We start from the raw sequence: 16,274 nt of genomic DNA on the forward strand, positions 1-16,274 counted from the left end.
AAAGTCTGATATGTTGGTAGGCTGATAATTCTCTTTGTCAGGTATGGATATTGATGGTAATAAAGTTTAAGATTGCCAGCAGTCACTTTGGAATTCACAAATTGGGAGGATCTTGTGTTAGTGAATAAAGCAGACCTTTCTGATGGATGGATTTGGTGGATCATGGCCTTAAGTCCCCCTTGCACCATCAAAATCACACCTTCTGATGGATAAAAAAAAAAAAAAAAAAGTAAACTGCAGCAATTATCAACACACAGCAGGGTGGAAGCCTCCTCAACAATTCATGTTGAGGGAAATGGACCATAATCTGCCATGCTGGTCCAGTGCAGGTTGGCAAATCGACTGTATTTAGCAGTCGGGCTTGAACCCCGGTCTACTGAAAGAGCGTGTGCTACTGCACTCCTGCTAATGACCACTCGGCTATGTAGGCCTTCTGATAGATACTATTGTTAAATTTGAAGGTGAGGTTTTGCATTTGATAAAGGTGGAGAAGCTGTCATTCCACTAGGGTTTGCTGATTTCCTCTGATAAGAAACATTCTTTGGCCATCATAGAAACGTTAAGTATTAGTATTAGCAATGGCCACATGGTGCAAGGAAGCCTATGGCTTATGCTGCACCAGCCAAAAAAAAAATTTAATAATAATAATAAAATAAAATGAAATAACAAAAAATAAAAAGAATAAAATAATAATAGCAAGAAGAAAATTTAAAATAATAATACTATTTAATAAGAGAATTGGAAATAGACAACCTATGTGTTTCCCTCCTCTCATAGGTAATTATCCAGCTTACCTTTTAATTTCCTTCTGAGCCTCTACCACCCATGTAGGCAACTTATTCCAGTAATTTATAACTTGCTGGCTAAAATAAAACTTTCTGCAATCCACTCTAAACATCTCCCCCTGTAACTTTAAATTATGGCTCCTTGTTCTAGAATCATTTTTAACCGGGAAAATTTCGTCCTCATTCATTTTACTTATGCCTTATTCATTTTACATGAAGTATAGCCAGCATCTAAAATAATGCTGGCTATACTTCATGTAAAATAATCTCATTCATGTGAAGGGGAGAAGGAAAGTAGTATCTCCCATGGGTAGACTTGAAAGAGAAAAATAGCTGGGTTTTGTTGTAGATATTGCAAATCAAAATGGCAATTTCTTCTTACATTGCTGATCAGGTCTTGACTAAATTTTTTTTAGTAATATTTACCATGAAGGGGATAAAGGAAGATGGTAAGATTGAAAGTAGAATAATGGATAAATTGGTAGGTCAGTAATTTACAGATCTATGAAGATCCTATCCAGATAAGTGGAGCCTCAGGAGAAGAGCAAAGGAAGGTGGGAGGCAGTCTATTAATTTGGAAAATGAGGCAGGTTGATGTGAGTGGAGGGAGTGTTAAATATTACAGTAAAGATTAAATATATATGTCCAATTTTTGGAAATGGAGGGATCAGCAAGCCTATGATACTACAAGAAAAAATAGCTGATACAGCTAAATAGACAGAATGAAAGTTGAACTTGACAGATAAATAACAATTTCTAACATATGAGGGGCATTCAATAAATTATCTACCTACCTATGAAGGAAATGAGATAGAGGCAAAAATCTATTTTTATTTTTCAATGTAATTCCCCTGAACTTTAATAGAATTTTTCCATTTTGTTGGCAATGAGGAAATACCAGACAAATAAATTTCTTAGTTCTGTCCATCAAAGAATGCAGAAACAGCAGACTTCAGTTGATTATTATCAGCAAAGTGATGTCCACTTACCTTTTTCTTAGTGTTGAATCAGGAAATAGTCACTGGGGACCAGATCCAGAGTGTAAGGTAGATGGGTATGTTCTGTAATGTCAGAGTCTCTCAACACAGCAACAACAGCATGTGACCTGTGCACTGGGTTATCCTGAAGAAGCAGCACACCTCTGGAAAGTTTTCCATGGCATTTTTTGTTTATGATATCCCTTAGTTCGTACAGTAGGGATGCATATGATTCCCAGTAACTATCTGCTTGTGTTCCAAGTAGTGAATGTACAAAATTTCCTCAGCATCCCAAAAAATGGTGGGTATGATCTTGCCAGCTGAAGGTTGTGTCCAAAATTTTTTTTGGGGGGGTGAGAGAACCCTTGTGCTTCTATTGCATTGATTCCTTTTTTGGTCTCAGGATCCCAGTGATGAGCCCATGTTTCATCACCTGTAACAATTCTGGAGGTGAAAGTTTCAAGATCCCTTCCATAAAACTCTAAATTCTCCTCACAACACAGCACTCTGAATTGCTTCTGCACAGGGGTCAGAAATCTGGAGACCCACCTTGCACTGTCCTTAGTTATCTCCAAATGTTCATGAAGAATAGGTATAACTGTTCCTCCAGATATGTCATATTCCCTAGAGATTTGGGATACCTTTAAATGTATCATTCAGCACAAGGGTTTCTCACAGCTTGGCACATTTATGGAGTGTCACGTGCCTTCCTGGATGGGGATCATCTTCAATGGACTCTCTACCCCACTTGAATTATTTTGACTAGAATTTCACCTGGTACTCTGAAGGTGCATTGTTGCCACACACAACCATCATTCTTTCATGTATGGCCTTTGGTCCATTTCCTTCTTTGGTGAGATGGTAAAATTGAAAGTAGAATAATGGATAAATTGGTAGGTCAGTAATTTACAGATTTATGAAGATCCTATCCAGATAAGTGGAATCTCAGGAGAAGAGCAGAGGAAGGAGCAGCTGATGCTACAATTTCAGCAAATCCATAATTTGATACAGGTGTCTTCCTTCTTTCTGTTATAGCACCAGAATCTAAAAATATAGTGGGATTAAAATTAGTATGATTCAAGTTGAGATATGTAGGAACATGATAAATCATGAATCATTGAAATATAACTTTGGGAAGTATCTTAGCTAGATAAGTTATTGAATGCCCCTTGCAGATTACTTTTATGTGATCAGATGTAATGGGCCAAGGAAGATAGTAATTTCTAGTCAGATACCCAGTAAATTGCAGTATGTTTAAAAGTTTTGTTCCTAGGCACACAAGAAGAAGAGAAAGGAGGTTATTGTTTAAGTTTCTGATGTTATGGTAGAATGCAGTGGTGGTTCAAAAAGTTTGTATTATAACACATACAGGAAAGCCATGTCATTATGATTCCCTTTTTTATTTTTTGACATTGTCCCCAGCCACAGCAATGCACATCTCCCACTGATACTGTAGTGCTTTGATTCCATTGGAAAAAAATGTCTTTATCGTGGTCCTCCAATCAAGCACCCACAGTTACCTCAGAGTTGGAGATGTAAAATAAAGACTTTTGACTTTTATTTGTTGTGAAACAAATAAAAGTCACTAGGGGCTAGATCTGGATCGTTTGTGACTTTTGTTCCCCAAACTGAAGCTGGGTGCCGAAGCAACTGAAATCCTGAAGTCTGTATGGCAGTCATGCAGTTTGTGAATTGTGACTGGGTGCATTGTCGTGAAGGGGCAAGACACCTTTTTGCAGTTTTCTGTGTTGCTTTTCCTTGACAGTTTGACATAGTTGCTTTATGAGATCATGCTGTAGTATGCACCAGTGACAGTTAGGTGGTGCCGTTTTCCAGGTAGTCAATCATGGTGATGCCTTCTGCATCTCAAAAAACTGATACCATTACTTTGCATGCTGACAGAGCAACATGAAACTTCTTGTTAGGCAGAGAACATAAATGCTTCCACATCAGACTTCATTTTTTAGTTTCTGGTTCAAAGTGATAAACCTATATTTCATCTATTGTAACAATTGGGGACCAGAAATTTTGTGGATCCTCACAAAGCATGTGCATATTTTATTTGTTTGTGGCATGCCTTTTGCTCATCTGTCATCATTAGTAGGACCCATTCAGCACTGACCGTTTTCATCTATAAAGATTTCATCAGGATTGAATCGACACTGCTGATTGCGATCGATGTCTACAGACTGAGCTATACAACTAAAAGTCATTCGTCTGCCTTGCATCTCATGCATGCGGTTGATGTTTTCATCAGTGGTGGATGTGGAAGGTCAAGCAGAACAAGCTGCATCAACACACCATTCCCTGCCACAATGAAAATCTCTGTGCCACTTCACAACTGTGGAATATGCAGGAGCTTTATCCCCTAATGTACCATATCAGCATGAACCCCCTGTGGGGACATTACTTTCAAAGACAGGTATTTTATCACTGTCTGTAGTTCTTTTTGATCCATTTCAAAAATTTTCTACTCCATAGTTCACAAAATCATCTGCCAAAAAAAAAAAAAAACAAAAAAAAAAAAAAAAAAGCCACAGAATTGGATCTATTAAAGTGAGATTTTGTACAGTGATCTAGAAAAAGATGTACTACTTGCTGAAAAAATACTGCATAATCATATGCAGTATTTTGTATTTAAACCTACTAAAAGTAGTTAGAATACAAACTTTTTGAATGCCCCTTAATCCAAAAGACATTAAGACATGTCTCAAAGACATAAATCTGATTCTTAACTAAACTGAAATCTGCTGGATCTTTCCTTATATGCCTCAAGTCTCAGCAAATCATTTAAATAAAAGAAAACTGGCTTCATTTTTCCAACACGACTCTTTAAAGATAGTTAATTCCACATCAATTATTTGTCTAAGAACTGTCTAAAAGAACCTCTCTATGGCACACTCAAAAAGGCCATTCTGATTGCTATAAGAACTCTGTTTACTACACAAAACTATGTAGTAATTGCATACATAGAGAAAAGACAGTCCAATGTGATTACTGCATGCATGTGTTATATTTGTACATATAAATCTATTAATATTGCAATAGAAGGAATATTAATAATGTTGAGGAAAGTAAGTAATTTATGAAATAAGTAATTTAAGAGACAATATATGAACTGTATATGTTTAAAGTTACCATAAATATCCTGTGACTAATTTTGTGTTTTCTTGCAGGCACTCTAAATACTACTTGTTTATAATACTTGAAAAAATAAATAAAATAAAACCAAAAATCTTTTTGAAAAGTTATTTTTTATATTTTTAATCCCCCCATATTCTCTCCAGTTGTACATCTCAGTTTAATTTACTTCTGTTAATTTTGTTTTCAGGTATTCTTGTTTGGTACAGTAAGTGAATGGTGGCATATATATAACTGTGTGTGGTATGTTGTATTTTGGATTTTGACTGGATTATTTCAGTCTACAGGGTGGCCTACTGTTGTTGCTATTGTGGGAAATTGGTTTGGAAAATCCAGGTAAGGAGTGTTTGTTGTTTTTAACATTGGATTTTTTATTGCTGTGAAGAATTGTTTAAGTTTTTATTGACATAATAATTTATTTAAATAGGAAAAAGTTTGCTAAAAATTGCATTTCTTCCATTAAGATCCAAGAAATTTAATACAATAAACCCAAATATAGATATGTATAATTATAACCCAGTTTAATGTAAAATATAATAATAGTAACAGGCAGTAGCTTTCGAGTCTAACGAGTCTCTTTATCAACTGAAATTCAAAATACAAATACAACGGCCGACCGGGCTAGCCGGGTCGGTAAAGTGCCTGCCTGGCAACCCAAAGGTCGCGGGTTCGATTCCCGCCTCAGGCTTGGATCAAAGTACTGCAAAAACCTTGGGAGGTGCATTATGGCCACAGAAGCCTATGCGCCAACAACTACCAAAAAAAAAAAAAACAAAAAAAAAAACAAATACAACGGATAAGTGCAATGAGCTGAGTGAGGAACGTTATTCATGTGCTATTGTTGCACGGATGTGCGCTGTTTTTACTCCACTGATCATCTAGCATTAAAATGGTTGTCTCTAGGATGGGGTGTAGACATATGCCATTGTGGCGGTTTATTGCCTTTGGATTGTTTAATATGTTAAGTGACTCTAGCCACAGGCGGTGGCAAAAGTGTCGTGAGTGGTCTACTATTTCAAAGTCATGTTTGGGATCAAGATCGTCTACACCCCATCCTAGAGACAACCGTTTTAATGCTAGATGATCAGTGGAATAAAAACAGCACACGTCCGTGTGTGTGCACACACACACACACACACACACACACACACACACACACACACACACACACACACACACACACACACACAGGTAACTAAGAAGAAATTTTAAAGGGGAAAATAATGAATGAGAGGCAAGACTGTTAGAAAATTCCCCACTCATGAATAATGTACTGCTCTGGGATCCTTTTAGAGCCTCACAAGTAGCACAATGATTATAATCACCATCCATTTTCTATCCACACTGGGAGGCCTGAGTTTAATACTGTCAGTGATATTAGGAATTTAATTTATTTTCTAAATTTAATTTAATTTATTTAATCTCGGTTGAAGGTTGAACTGTTTGTTCCTCCTTGAAAATGCTAGTTTTTCATTCGGCAAACACAAACTGACCAAAGAATGCACACAGTTACAGACACAAATGTACCAACAAATAGTCTTACTTGTTTTGGTGCTTAACATGCACTAACATAACCTAACCTAAATCTTACCCTTTTTTACTTAATTTTTTTTTTTTTGCTTAACAGATGTGATGTATATAATATACATTTAAATTTACATGTTATTTGGATTTTACAAAGCATTTGACTGGGTCCTGCTCAAAATGTTACTGTATAAGCTGGAATATGTTGGTGTCACAGGTAAGATTCTTAGATGGATCACAGGGTGTGTGCTACAAGGCGGGAGACAGAGGATTGTGCTAAGTGGTAACTCTTCAGATTGAATTAAAATGAGAAGTGGATCCCACCTCCCTTTGTTGTTAGTGATTTTCTTAAATAACATTGACAAAGCAATAGAGAGCATAATGTCAAAATTTTTAAATGCCAGTGTTGGAGAGTGATTAGTGCCAAGTAGTAATCATTCAGGATGGTGTGGGAAGTTATATACTGTATGTAATTATAATAAATTACACTATATACCATGCAAAATTAACAAGATAGGTTTTATTAAACTCATATGGAATACAAGCACAATTTCTACACCAAATTTTTAGCAAGTGGAATTTCAGGATTCTTACCAAAGACCATAAATGCTGTGGGCGGGATAGAAAATCATAAACCATAAACTTATACAAATGGTCAGTTTCAGTTAAAAATGGGAGAAGAAGAAAGGGCTTGTGGGGAGGATTATTATGATATGGGCAGACATGTAGTTCTATATGCAGTGTTGACAGATAGCAAGGAGAAGAGAACCCATGATGATGGATGATTTATCAAACATTTGCTTGTTGAGATATGGAGGTAATAATACTAATATATAAGGCAGGAAGGGGGTCATAATACTATTATATAATTCTACTACTATATTGTAAGATTTCACTTTAAATACTGTGTCAAAATATGGAGACAGCATTTAAAAAAAAGGCTTGGTAATGTCATTCATTTTACTGTCTCCTCTCAAAGCTTTGTAGGTCTATAAAGCTTTGAGTGGAGACAAAATAAGGCAAAATTTTCACTGTTATAAATGATTCTAGAAGTAAATTATGGGGAAGAAGGTTTAGACTGAATTGGGAGCAAGGTATTAGCCAGCAATTCAAAAGTTGTCTATATAAACACCACCACCGAATTTAACAGGCTACCAAAAACTGGGCACAGAGAACCAGATGTAGAGAGTGCATCAGAAGAAAGCAGTATTCTTGATCTTATTATCAGCAGTGACTTTTTTTTTCATGTATTTGGAATCTCCAGATAAAGGAACCACTGTGGCAGTGGTCAGTGTATTGATATAGATCTACCTAAAGCTATAATTACTGTTAACGGTAAAGGGAAGAGGTTTTGCTTTCATTAAGGTGACTACAATAGTCATAGACAGTTTTTAAATTCCTTTTAGTTGGACCAAACTGATGATGTTACAAACTCAAATTCTAAATAGGAAGCTATTAAGCTTTTTATACCAAATAAGGTTTAAGCCTAAATGGAAGTCAGATGAACTGATAAGGTGAGTGGCAAAGAAGAAAAATGCATGGGATTATAAAATAGAAGGGGACACAGAATCCTACAGTAAGTACAAGCTAGTTTGCAATTGCAAAGTCGCTAAAAAAGCTAAGCAAACTAATTCAGATTATGAGAAGTCGTTGGCTAAGAATGCAAAGAAAAGTAGCAGTGAATTTTTTCCTTATGCTGTCACTAAAAGGAAAGGGTAGAACCACATTGACTCATTAAATATGACTACCAATGATGCTGTTCAGGTTGCTGACAAACTAAATAAATATTTTATGTTGACATACAGAACTAGTAATAGTATTCGTCATGTAGTGCAAGGAAGCCACAGGCTTTTGCTGCACTGGAAAAAAAAAAAACAAGTAGATAAAGTACAAATTATTTGCTTCCCTCTTCACATAGGTAACTATCCAGTTGACCTTTGAATTTAGTAAAACTGTCAGCCTCAACTACCTGCGAGGGCAATTTGTTCCAGCAATCAATGACTCACTGGCTAAAAGAAAACTTCCTACAATCTAATCTAAACCTCAACCTCTGTAATTCAAATTTATGACTCTTAGTTCTGGAATTCTTTATAACAGTGAGAATTCCAAATTCATTAATTTTAGTAATCCCTCTCAGAGGAATTAGTAAACCTCAATCAGGTCACCTCTGAGGTGCCTTGTTTGCCAAGCTTTGCAGCCCACATAAATGGAGAGTTTCCTTATACTGTTGTCCTTCTGTCGATCTCACCATTCAAGTTGAGAGTCTTTTTTTTAGATGAGTTCAACATACTTGGATATTCCAAATGCAGTCTTACAATTGCCACTATACAGTGGATTATGACCTCCCTATCTGTACAGGATAACGTTAGACAAATCATCAATGGGACACTATGGGCTTTCCTGGCTGCCTGTTTACACTGTTCAGAAGACATCATATCTGCCTTTATTTAACTCCCAGATCCATTTCCTCCTCTGCTGTTTTTAATTCAACCCCACTAAATATATGATTTATTTGTGGGTTGTTATTCCTCAAGTGACCTTGCACTTAGCAGTATTAAAGCATTACTGCCACTTCTCTGACCATCTTGGAAGTCTATTAAAGTCATCCTGAAGGAGCAGTGCATTGCACACTGATCATTAACGATTCTGCCAATCTTTACGTCATCTTCAAATTTTGACATCACACCTTTTCTTTCGTTGATGTTATGAAAATGAGAAACAACAGTAGTCCAAGAACTGATCCTCGAGGGTACCCCAATCCAGCACACCAATCTATTAATTAAAACCCTCCATTAATTGGGTTGTTAATTAATATCCATTAATTACAATCCTCTGCCTTCTGCCCTGCAGCCACCCAGGAATCCATCTTAGAATCTTACCAGTAATCCCAACCTGTTTCTTTGCTGAAATCCAAATAAACTATGTCGAAATTTTTTCCTGAATCCAAATCATGAGTAACTGTGTCAAAATATCCTACTAAGTTAGTTAAGCATGATTTACCCTTAACAAAGCCATGTTGTGTGTCCTTCAGAATGCCATATCTATCTAAATGTCCCAGGATTGTACTCTTAATCATTGCCTCTAAGATTTTTCCTACCACCGAAGTCAGACTAACTGGTCTGCAGTTACCAACTTCACTCTTAGAACCACCACTTATGTATTGGTGGCATGTTGACACTTCTCCAATGCAAAGGAATATCCCCTGAGTCCAAAGATGCCCTCATAATTAACTCAATAGTTCAATACACTCCCTCGCACTCTCCCTCAGAACTACAGGGTATATGACATTAACTCTTGGGAGCCTTAAGGCGGAAACACACTATTATCATGTCTTGTCCCTGTTTAGTGCAAAGTCGGTCAGATAAGAAGCGTCACTGTAACGTAGGGTGGCCAAAAATTTGATCTCGAGGTACTCGTGCTTATGTTTGGGGTATTCGTTCCTTGTTTAGGGGTACTCACATTATATCTTAAGAAAACCGAACTATTTTAATAACAACCATTTTATTTCTATATTTTGTTGATTTTTACAAGTTCATGGAGGCGCATTATAGCCAAAGTAGCTTATGCGCCATCAAACTCCCATATCAACAACAACAACAAGTTCATGGAATGCAAAATTAGTCAAATTTTAATAAAATTAACCAAATTATAGCCCGTGCTTTAATTAGTTTAATTCCGAAAATTTTATTGCAAGAGTTATAAACAATAAAGGAAACTTTTTATAAATATTAACATCAAATGTTTTACATAATTGTTTACAATACACATTCAATAAACCTGATTTCTTTTATCAAAAAGAAAATATTTACCTAGCAATACTTCTCATTTGAGCGAATTTTCTTTAACAGTTTTTCATTTTTTAGTACACATGCGTAAAATTCTTTGCATGGCATGTTGTGATTGGTTTTCGGCAACAGTTCTCCTTCAGCATTCTTTAGGTCTAATTTATTTCTATCCTTTTTTCCATGCGTTAAACATTGAGCTAAATACTCGCTCACTCATTGCATTTGTTAGTGAGGCAAAGCAAAAACAAAATTAATATTTTTTTCTGTATTACGTACTTCGTACACATTTAAAATTTTTATCCAAACTTCTGTGGTATTTTTGGGGTCTTTTGTCTCAATATTTCTACAGAATGATTTCAACAGAAAGTGTTCTTCATACAGCAAATCGATATTGATATTGAGAATTTTAAATAAAAAAAAATTTAGTTGCCCAAGCCTTAAACCATTACAACAAAATAAAAAAGAAGTCAAATAGAATGTAAAAGGTTACAAAGTAAGCATAATATAAATATTCTATAACCCTCTTTGTAAATAGGATAGAATGTTATTTTTGAGTCTTTAAGGGTGCATTTCAACAACAACTTTATCGTCAGTTAATTCTTTCTTCCTAAATAATCATCTCAACAGGTTGTTTTTATGATTTCTGCATTTTTCAAATTTCCCATTTCAAATGTTAAAAAAGGGGTATCTTGGAAATTTTATTATAATAAAATTTCCAAATTGTCTGGCAACCTGTAACATTGTATATGTGTCATTCTCTTTGAGGAAAACTGAAGCAAAATGAATTTCCACAGTTCATCCTCCTCTATTTTGAAGAAGATTTAGAAAATGCATATGCTTTTCTTATAGCCGAGAAAACAAAAGAGTACGTAATGGATACCTGACATAAACTGGAAGAGAACAGAAAAAGGCGAATTCCATCATTTACTGCAGGACTTAGAAGAAGATGAAAATCGTTTCAAGATGTACTTACGGATGAATAAAGAAGAATTTGATTTCCTATATAATCCAATTAAGGATGACATTCAATGGCAAAATACGCAATTTTGAAATTCAATCAGCGCTAAGGAAAAATTAGTTATGTGTTCAATTCATCCACAACATCATCTGGGTTATCTAAGACTTTCCCACACCCAGTGCACAAGGGTCTTCACATATATGTATTCACATATATGAAAAATTCTTTGTACCCATTCTTTGCTCTCTTAGTCAGTACTTTCTCATATACAGCCTTGGCCTCCTTAACCTTATGTGTGTTACTTTTACAGATCAACTTGTACCTCTCGTAAGCTTCAGTACTTTTCATCGCTCTGTAACTGCCCCACGGTATCTTTTTCTGCTCTATTGGACCAGTCAGCTCCGCAGTCATCCATTTCGGCATACTCCTCCTGCAGTAATTTCTTAAAGCTATGTATATGTTCATGGCTCCTGTGATTTTTTGTTTTAAAAGTATTCCATAATTCAAATGTATCCCTCGGCAATCCACCAAATTCACAGATTCCATACAGCACTTTAAACTGTGAAAGTCCCCTCTTCTGAAGTTAAAGCCCATGCCTCTACCTTTAACATCTTTCTTCATCTTCCAACTGATGATTGCACAATCATGTCCTGATAACTGTCCCTCCTGTACTTTCTCCTGACTTTCCCTTCCACTTATTCCAATCAATTAGGGGCAGATTGTAGTCACCCATAAGACATTCATGCTTGCTTGCCCATTCCATCTGCATGTAAAGACTATCGTCATATTATTCACAATCTTCTGGTCCATAGATTACTCCCACTATCATTATTTCTATGCTTCCAACTAACTCACACCACACAGAATCTGTGCTGGCAGAAGTAACTTCTGAGTCAGCAAAAGTGCTTTTCGTGCTCAAGCTGTTCAGCACAAAAAAATTCATGCTGCTTATCGAGTTGTTGATAAGAAGCATGACCCCACCATCTATCTTCCCTATCTTTTCTAAATATATTATACATACCATAGTGGAACTCGTCGTCCCCAATTTATGGGTGGTACAAGGTTTCTGTTAGCCCCATTATGTCAGCATTAGTTGTCCTAACCAGGCGTTTGAATTCAGCAGTTTCATTGATAACACTCCTGACATTACCATAGACACAGTTAAGATGAAGTATTCTAAGTTACTACTCTGACACACCCCCTTGAAGTTATTTAGGCTTCTTTCGCTAACTTTATCTTTCTGCTCATTTGAAACATTGCTAATCTCAGAATATCTTACCGACATTGGCTGTTGTTGCAACAAACAAGGATCCTTGAGGTGATTGCAAGCATTACTTTGACCCACATTATCAGATATGGGTGTCAAAGTAATGCTTGTCTTCTCCCCCTTAACTAGCAGTTTCCCTGAATCATTAAGGTATTCTCGATGGTACTAGCAAAAATCCTTGCACCACCTTTGTTCAAATAAATACCATCTCTACAAAATATTCTTTTTATCTACAAATGTGGGCCACTGATAAAAATTACCCCCCCCAGGGGGATAATTTTTATCAGTGTGGCCCGCATACATCCATGCAGGTTCCCTTAAGTCTCCAGTTAATCCACAAGGCTTTTGACATATAATCCCTCCTATTGTGTTTGAGCAGAATTGCAGGCACATACACATTCTGACCTAACTGGCAGCATTTTTTCAGCATAGTCCTATATTTATCTAACAGATGGTAGTCAGGTCATGTATAATGTAAGGCAGGAAGGGGGGTCATAATACTATATTGTTAATGTTTAATATTGTTAATCCCCACAGTGCGCCCCCACATATGCTGAGACACTGAGGAATCCTTCTAGTAAATCAAGCACAAGTCAACCAGTGAAAAGAAAAACTCTCTTACCAACACTGCACCTAGTTCTCCTCAATCCGGCCACCTCCGAAGCACTATAGACAAGTGAGCAGATAAAGGAAACAATAATCGCCAACCTATCCAAAGATCTAAAAAATATACAAATCAAGTCCATTAGAAAAACAAGAAACACGGGAGTGATAATAGAAACTGCGACTGAGGAAGACACAGCCAAAATCCTCAACACCAAAATCCTAACATTGGGCCTGAGCGCTGACCCTAGCAATGCCTAGCAATCATAATATTTGACACCGCAAAGGACACAGAACTAGAAATAATAAGAAACAAATTCTACCACAAGAACTTTCAACAAAGCTTCCCAGATGAGGACCCCACTTCCTTGGTCACACGAAAGTACCAGACCAAGTTGTGCATAGGAGGGACAACTAACTGGGTGTTAGAACTTGCTCACCGCCCAGAGTGTGGTAGGTAATACACCAACCACGAGTCTTTCTAAACTGGGGCAGCCATTGTTTTAAAGAATACGTGGCTGTCCCCAAATGCTTCAGATGTTGTCACTTTGGCCAAATGACTCACACATGCATTCAAAGCAAGCCCACTTGTGGTCATTGTGGACAAAAAGGTCATGGCTACAATACATGCTAGAGCAGACGATCCAACCTGCACCAATTGTAAGGTGCACAACATCTACAGCACACCCATTCAATAAGAGATAGTAAATGCCCAGTCTACCTAAAAGCCAAAAGTGCTCAACAAACCAGAATAAATTATGGGTACCATCCATAAATAGTACAACTCCACCAAGGCTAAAGATTTTGCAAAACAATGCCCAGAGAGCAATTTCTGTAGCAGGACAACTCTGCCAAAAAACAGACGGGGAGAACATTGATATTCTCCTTCTTCAAGAATCAATGCAAAGGAAGTCAGAGGCTATCTCCTGACATATAAAACAGTTCACTGCCAGAATGACATCCCTTGAGCTGCCGTACTTGTACATAACCCCACCCTCACGATTACCAGGAATACTCACCTCTGCCACTCTTGAGGTGCATGTGACCACATAATTGGACCAGTTGGAGAATTTTATGTCATATCAATGTATTGCAGACCTGGGGATGATATCTCCCCAGCCATCAACTATCTGCAAAACCTCACACAGGAACTACCAAATGCCAACATCTAGCTCGGAGCAGATGTCAACTGTCGCTCTCCCAGTTGGTACAGTGGAACACCAGAACGATGTGGCTCCAGGAACGGATAACTTTTTGAGGAATATCTGACCAATGGCCATCTCACTATTCTGAACCAACCAAATATTCTCCCTACATATTCCAGCACTACGTGGGAGTCTACAATAGATATCTCACTCGCTACAAGATCCTTAGCAAGCCGCATAACAAACTGGACAGCACATGAAGACCGGTCAGTGTCTGATCACTATGCCATTAGCTACCAACTTCTCTGTACAATCGTTCACACCTCCACATTAAGACTCAGACAACAACGATACTCCATTAATAAAGCAGACTGGAACTGCTTTAAAGAAGCCATTCTAAATATCCAACCAAATATGGACGTAAACAATAGATCTGCCAACCGCCTGGACTTATACCAACGAGCTGTCACTGATGCCATCACAAAGGCAGCAGACTGTGCCATCAAAAAGAAGATACCCAACCCTGGTGCTGGGAACTCTAGACTCTCAGATATGAAGTTAATACCAAGAGACGAGTGTTCCAAAGTTCCTGCAGAGCCTAGCCTCTGGGAGAAGTTGTTGTTCTGCGCCAGTGCTACCGGGTCGCAATAAATAGACACACAGCAGTGATCAGGCAGAGGAAAAAACCCTCCTGGGAGCACCTTGTATCCACCATTGGAAATGACAACCCCTGGGGGTAGTCTACAGGATCACCACAAACAAGCTACCAGGGGGGGAGAAGTTGTTCCTTTGACAAAAACCCAACAAAACTGTGATTAAAACATGGCCAGAATTGATTTGAAATATCCTGGACACTGTCTACATACTAGTGATGCTCCCCAACACATTGGAACAAGGCACCCTATGCGCAGAAAACGAAAACTACCACACGGAGGCCCCCTTCATGGAGACCGAACTCGCCCTGGTAGCCTACAAACTACGGAACAGGGAAACCCTGGGACTGGACCTCCTAGAACCAGAGATTATCAAGAAGACTACTGAACACACACCTCACCTGCTCATAAACCTTTTTAACAACTGCCTCCAAAACAGATATTTCTCTCTGGACCAGAGAAAAGCCAATGTCCAACTAATTTTGAAGAACCCGTCGAAACATCAAGATTGTCTAAAATCATACCGTCCCATCGCCCCCCCCCCCCCTCTCTCTCTCTCTCTCTCTCTCTCTCTCTCTCTCTCTCTCTCTCTCTCTCTCTCTCTCTCTCTCTCTGTGTCACTTTGGAACACCTACGAAAACGTATTGATATCCACTAAAACAATGCTGGCCTCTCCTCTGTCAAATAGTATGGCTTCAAAAAAGGCAAATCCACAACAGATGCCTTCGATAACATAATCAACGCTTGCAACCAAAAATACTTCCTAATGATAACCATTGATTTTTCCGGGATATTTGACCCCCTCTGGTGGCCAAGCATCCTTGGCAGACTCAGAGAAGCTAAACTACCAAGCAACTTATATAGTTGCATAAAACACTACCTCTTCCAAAGGAGCATCGAAGTAAGAGTGCCCTACTGCCAAGTAAACCATCAAGTTCATCAAGGCTGCCCACAGGGCTCTGTTCTCGGTCTCTTTCTTTGGAGCATAGTCCTTGATGAGTTCCTCACCTTGAACCTCAGCAGTGTCAAAACCCAGGCTTATGCCAATGATTTGGTACTGATGCTGGCTGCAGATAACTGGGCCCAATTGGAGGCCTCTGCTATTAGGGCAATCTTCACCCTGCAAGATTGGACAATGCACCACCATATAGCAATCTCCCCTACCAAGCCCCAGTCAATCCTCCTGAAAGGCCATCTCGACTTGAACAGACTACCACAAATAAGATCCACAGTGAAACGATCAAACTCGTAGCACAGCCAAAATACCTCGCCGTATACCTGGATAAAAACCTCTCCTTTCAACCTCACTTGCTCTACATACAAAAGAAGATGAAAAGCTACATCTCATTAGTCACAAAAATAACAAGAAGGGACTGGGGGCTAAACAGGAGAACCTTCACCCTATTCTGCAAAGCAGTATTGATGCCAACCATCAC

The 16,274-nt window shown here is 37.9% G+C and overlaps 1 protein-coding gene across 1 annotated transcript in view; it reads left to right on the forward strand.

Annotated features, from left to right (window-relative positions):
- LOC150076510 (sugar phosphate exchanger 3-like) overlaps positions 1–16,274 on the forward strand; it is a 168,732-nt gene that overhangs the window by 53,811 nt on the left and 98,647 nt on the right. The window contains exon 5 of the mRNA XM_090387474.1: positions 5,094–5,239. Coding sequence (XP_090243600.1) covers positions 5,094–5,239 — 146 coding nt within the window. The remainder of the gene's footprint in view (positions 1–5,093; positions 5,240–16,274) is intronic.

Source organism: Mastigoproctus giganteus, chromosome 13 (assembly GCF_048544385.1).
Source record: "Mastigoproctus giganteus isolate SK-2022 chromosome 13, ASM4854438v1, whole genome shotgun sequence".
Taxonomy (NCBI): domain Eukaryota; kingdom Metazoa; phylum Arthropoda; class Arachnida; order Uropygi; family Thelyphonidae; genus Mastigoproctus; species Mastigoproctus giganteus.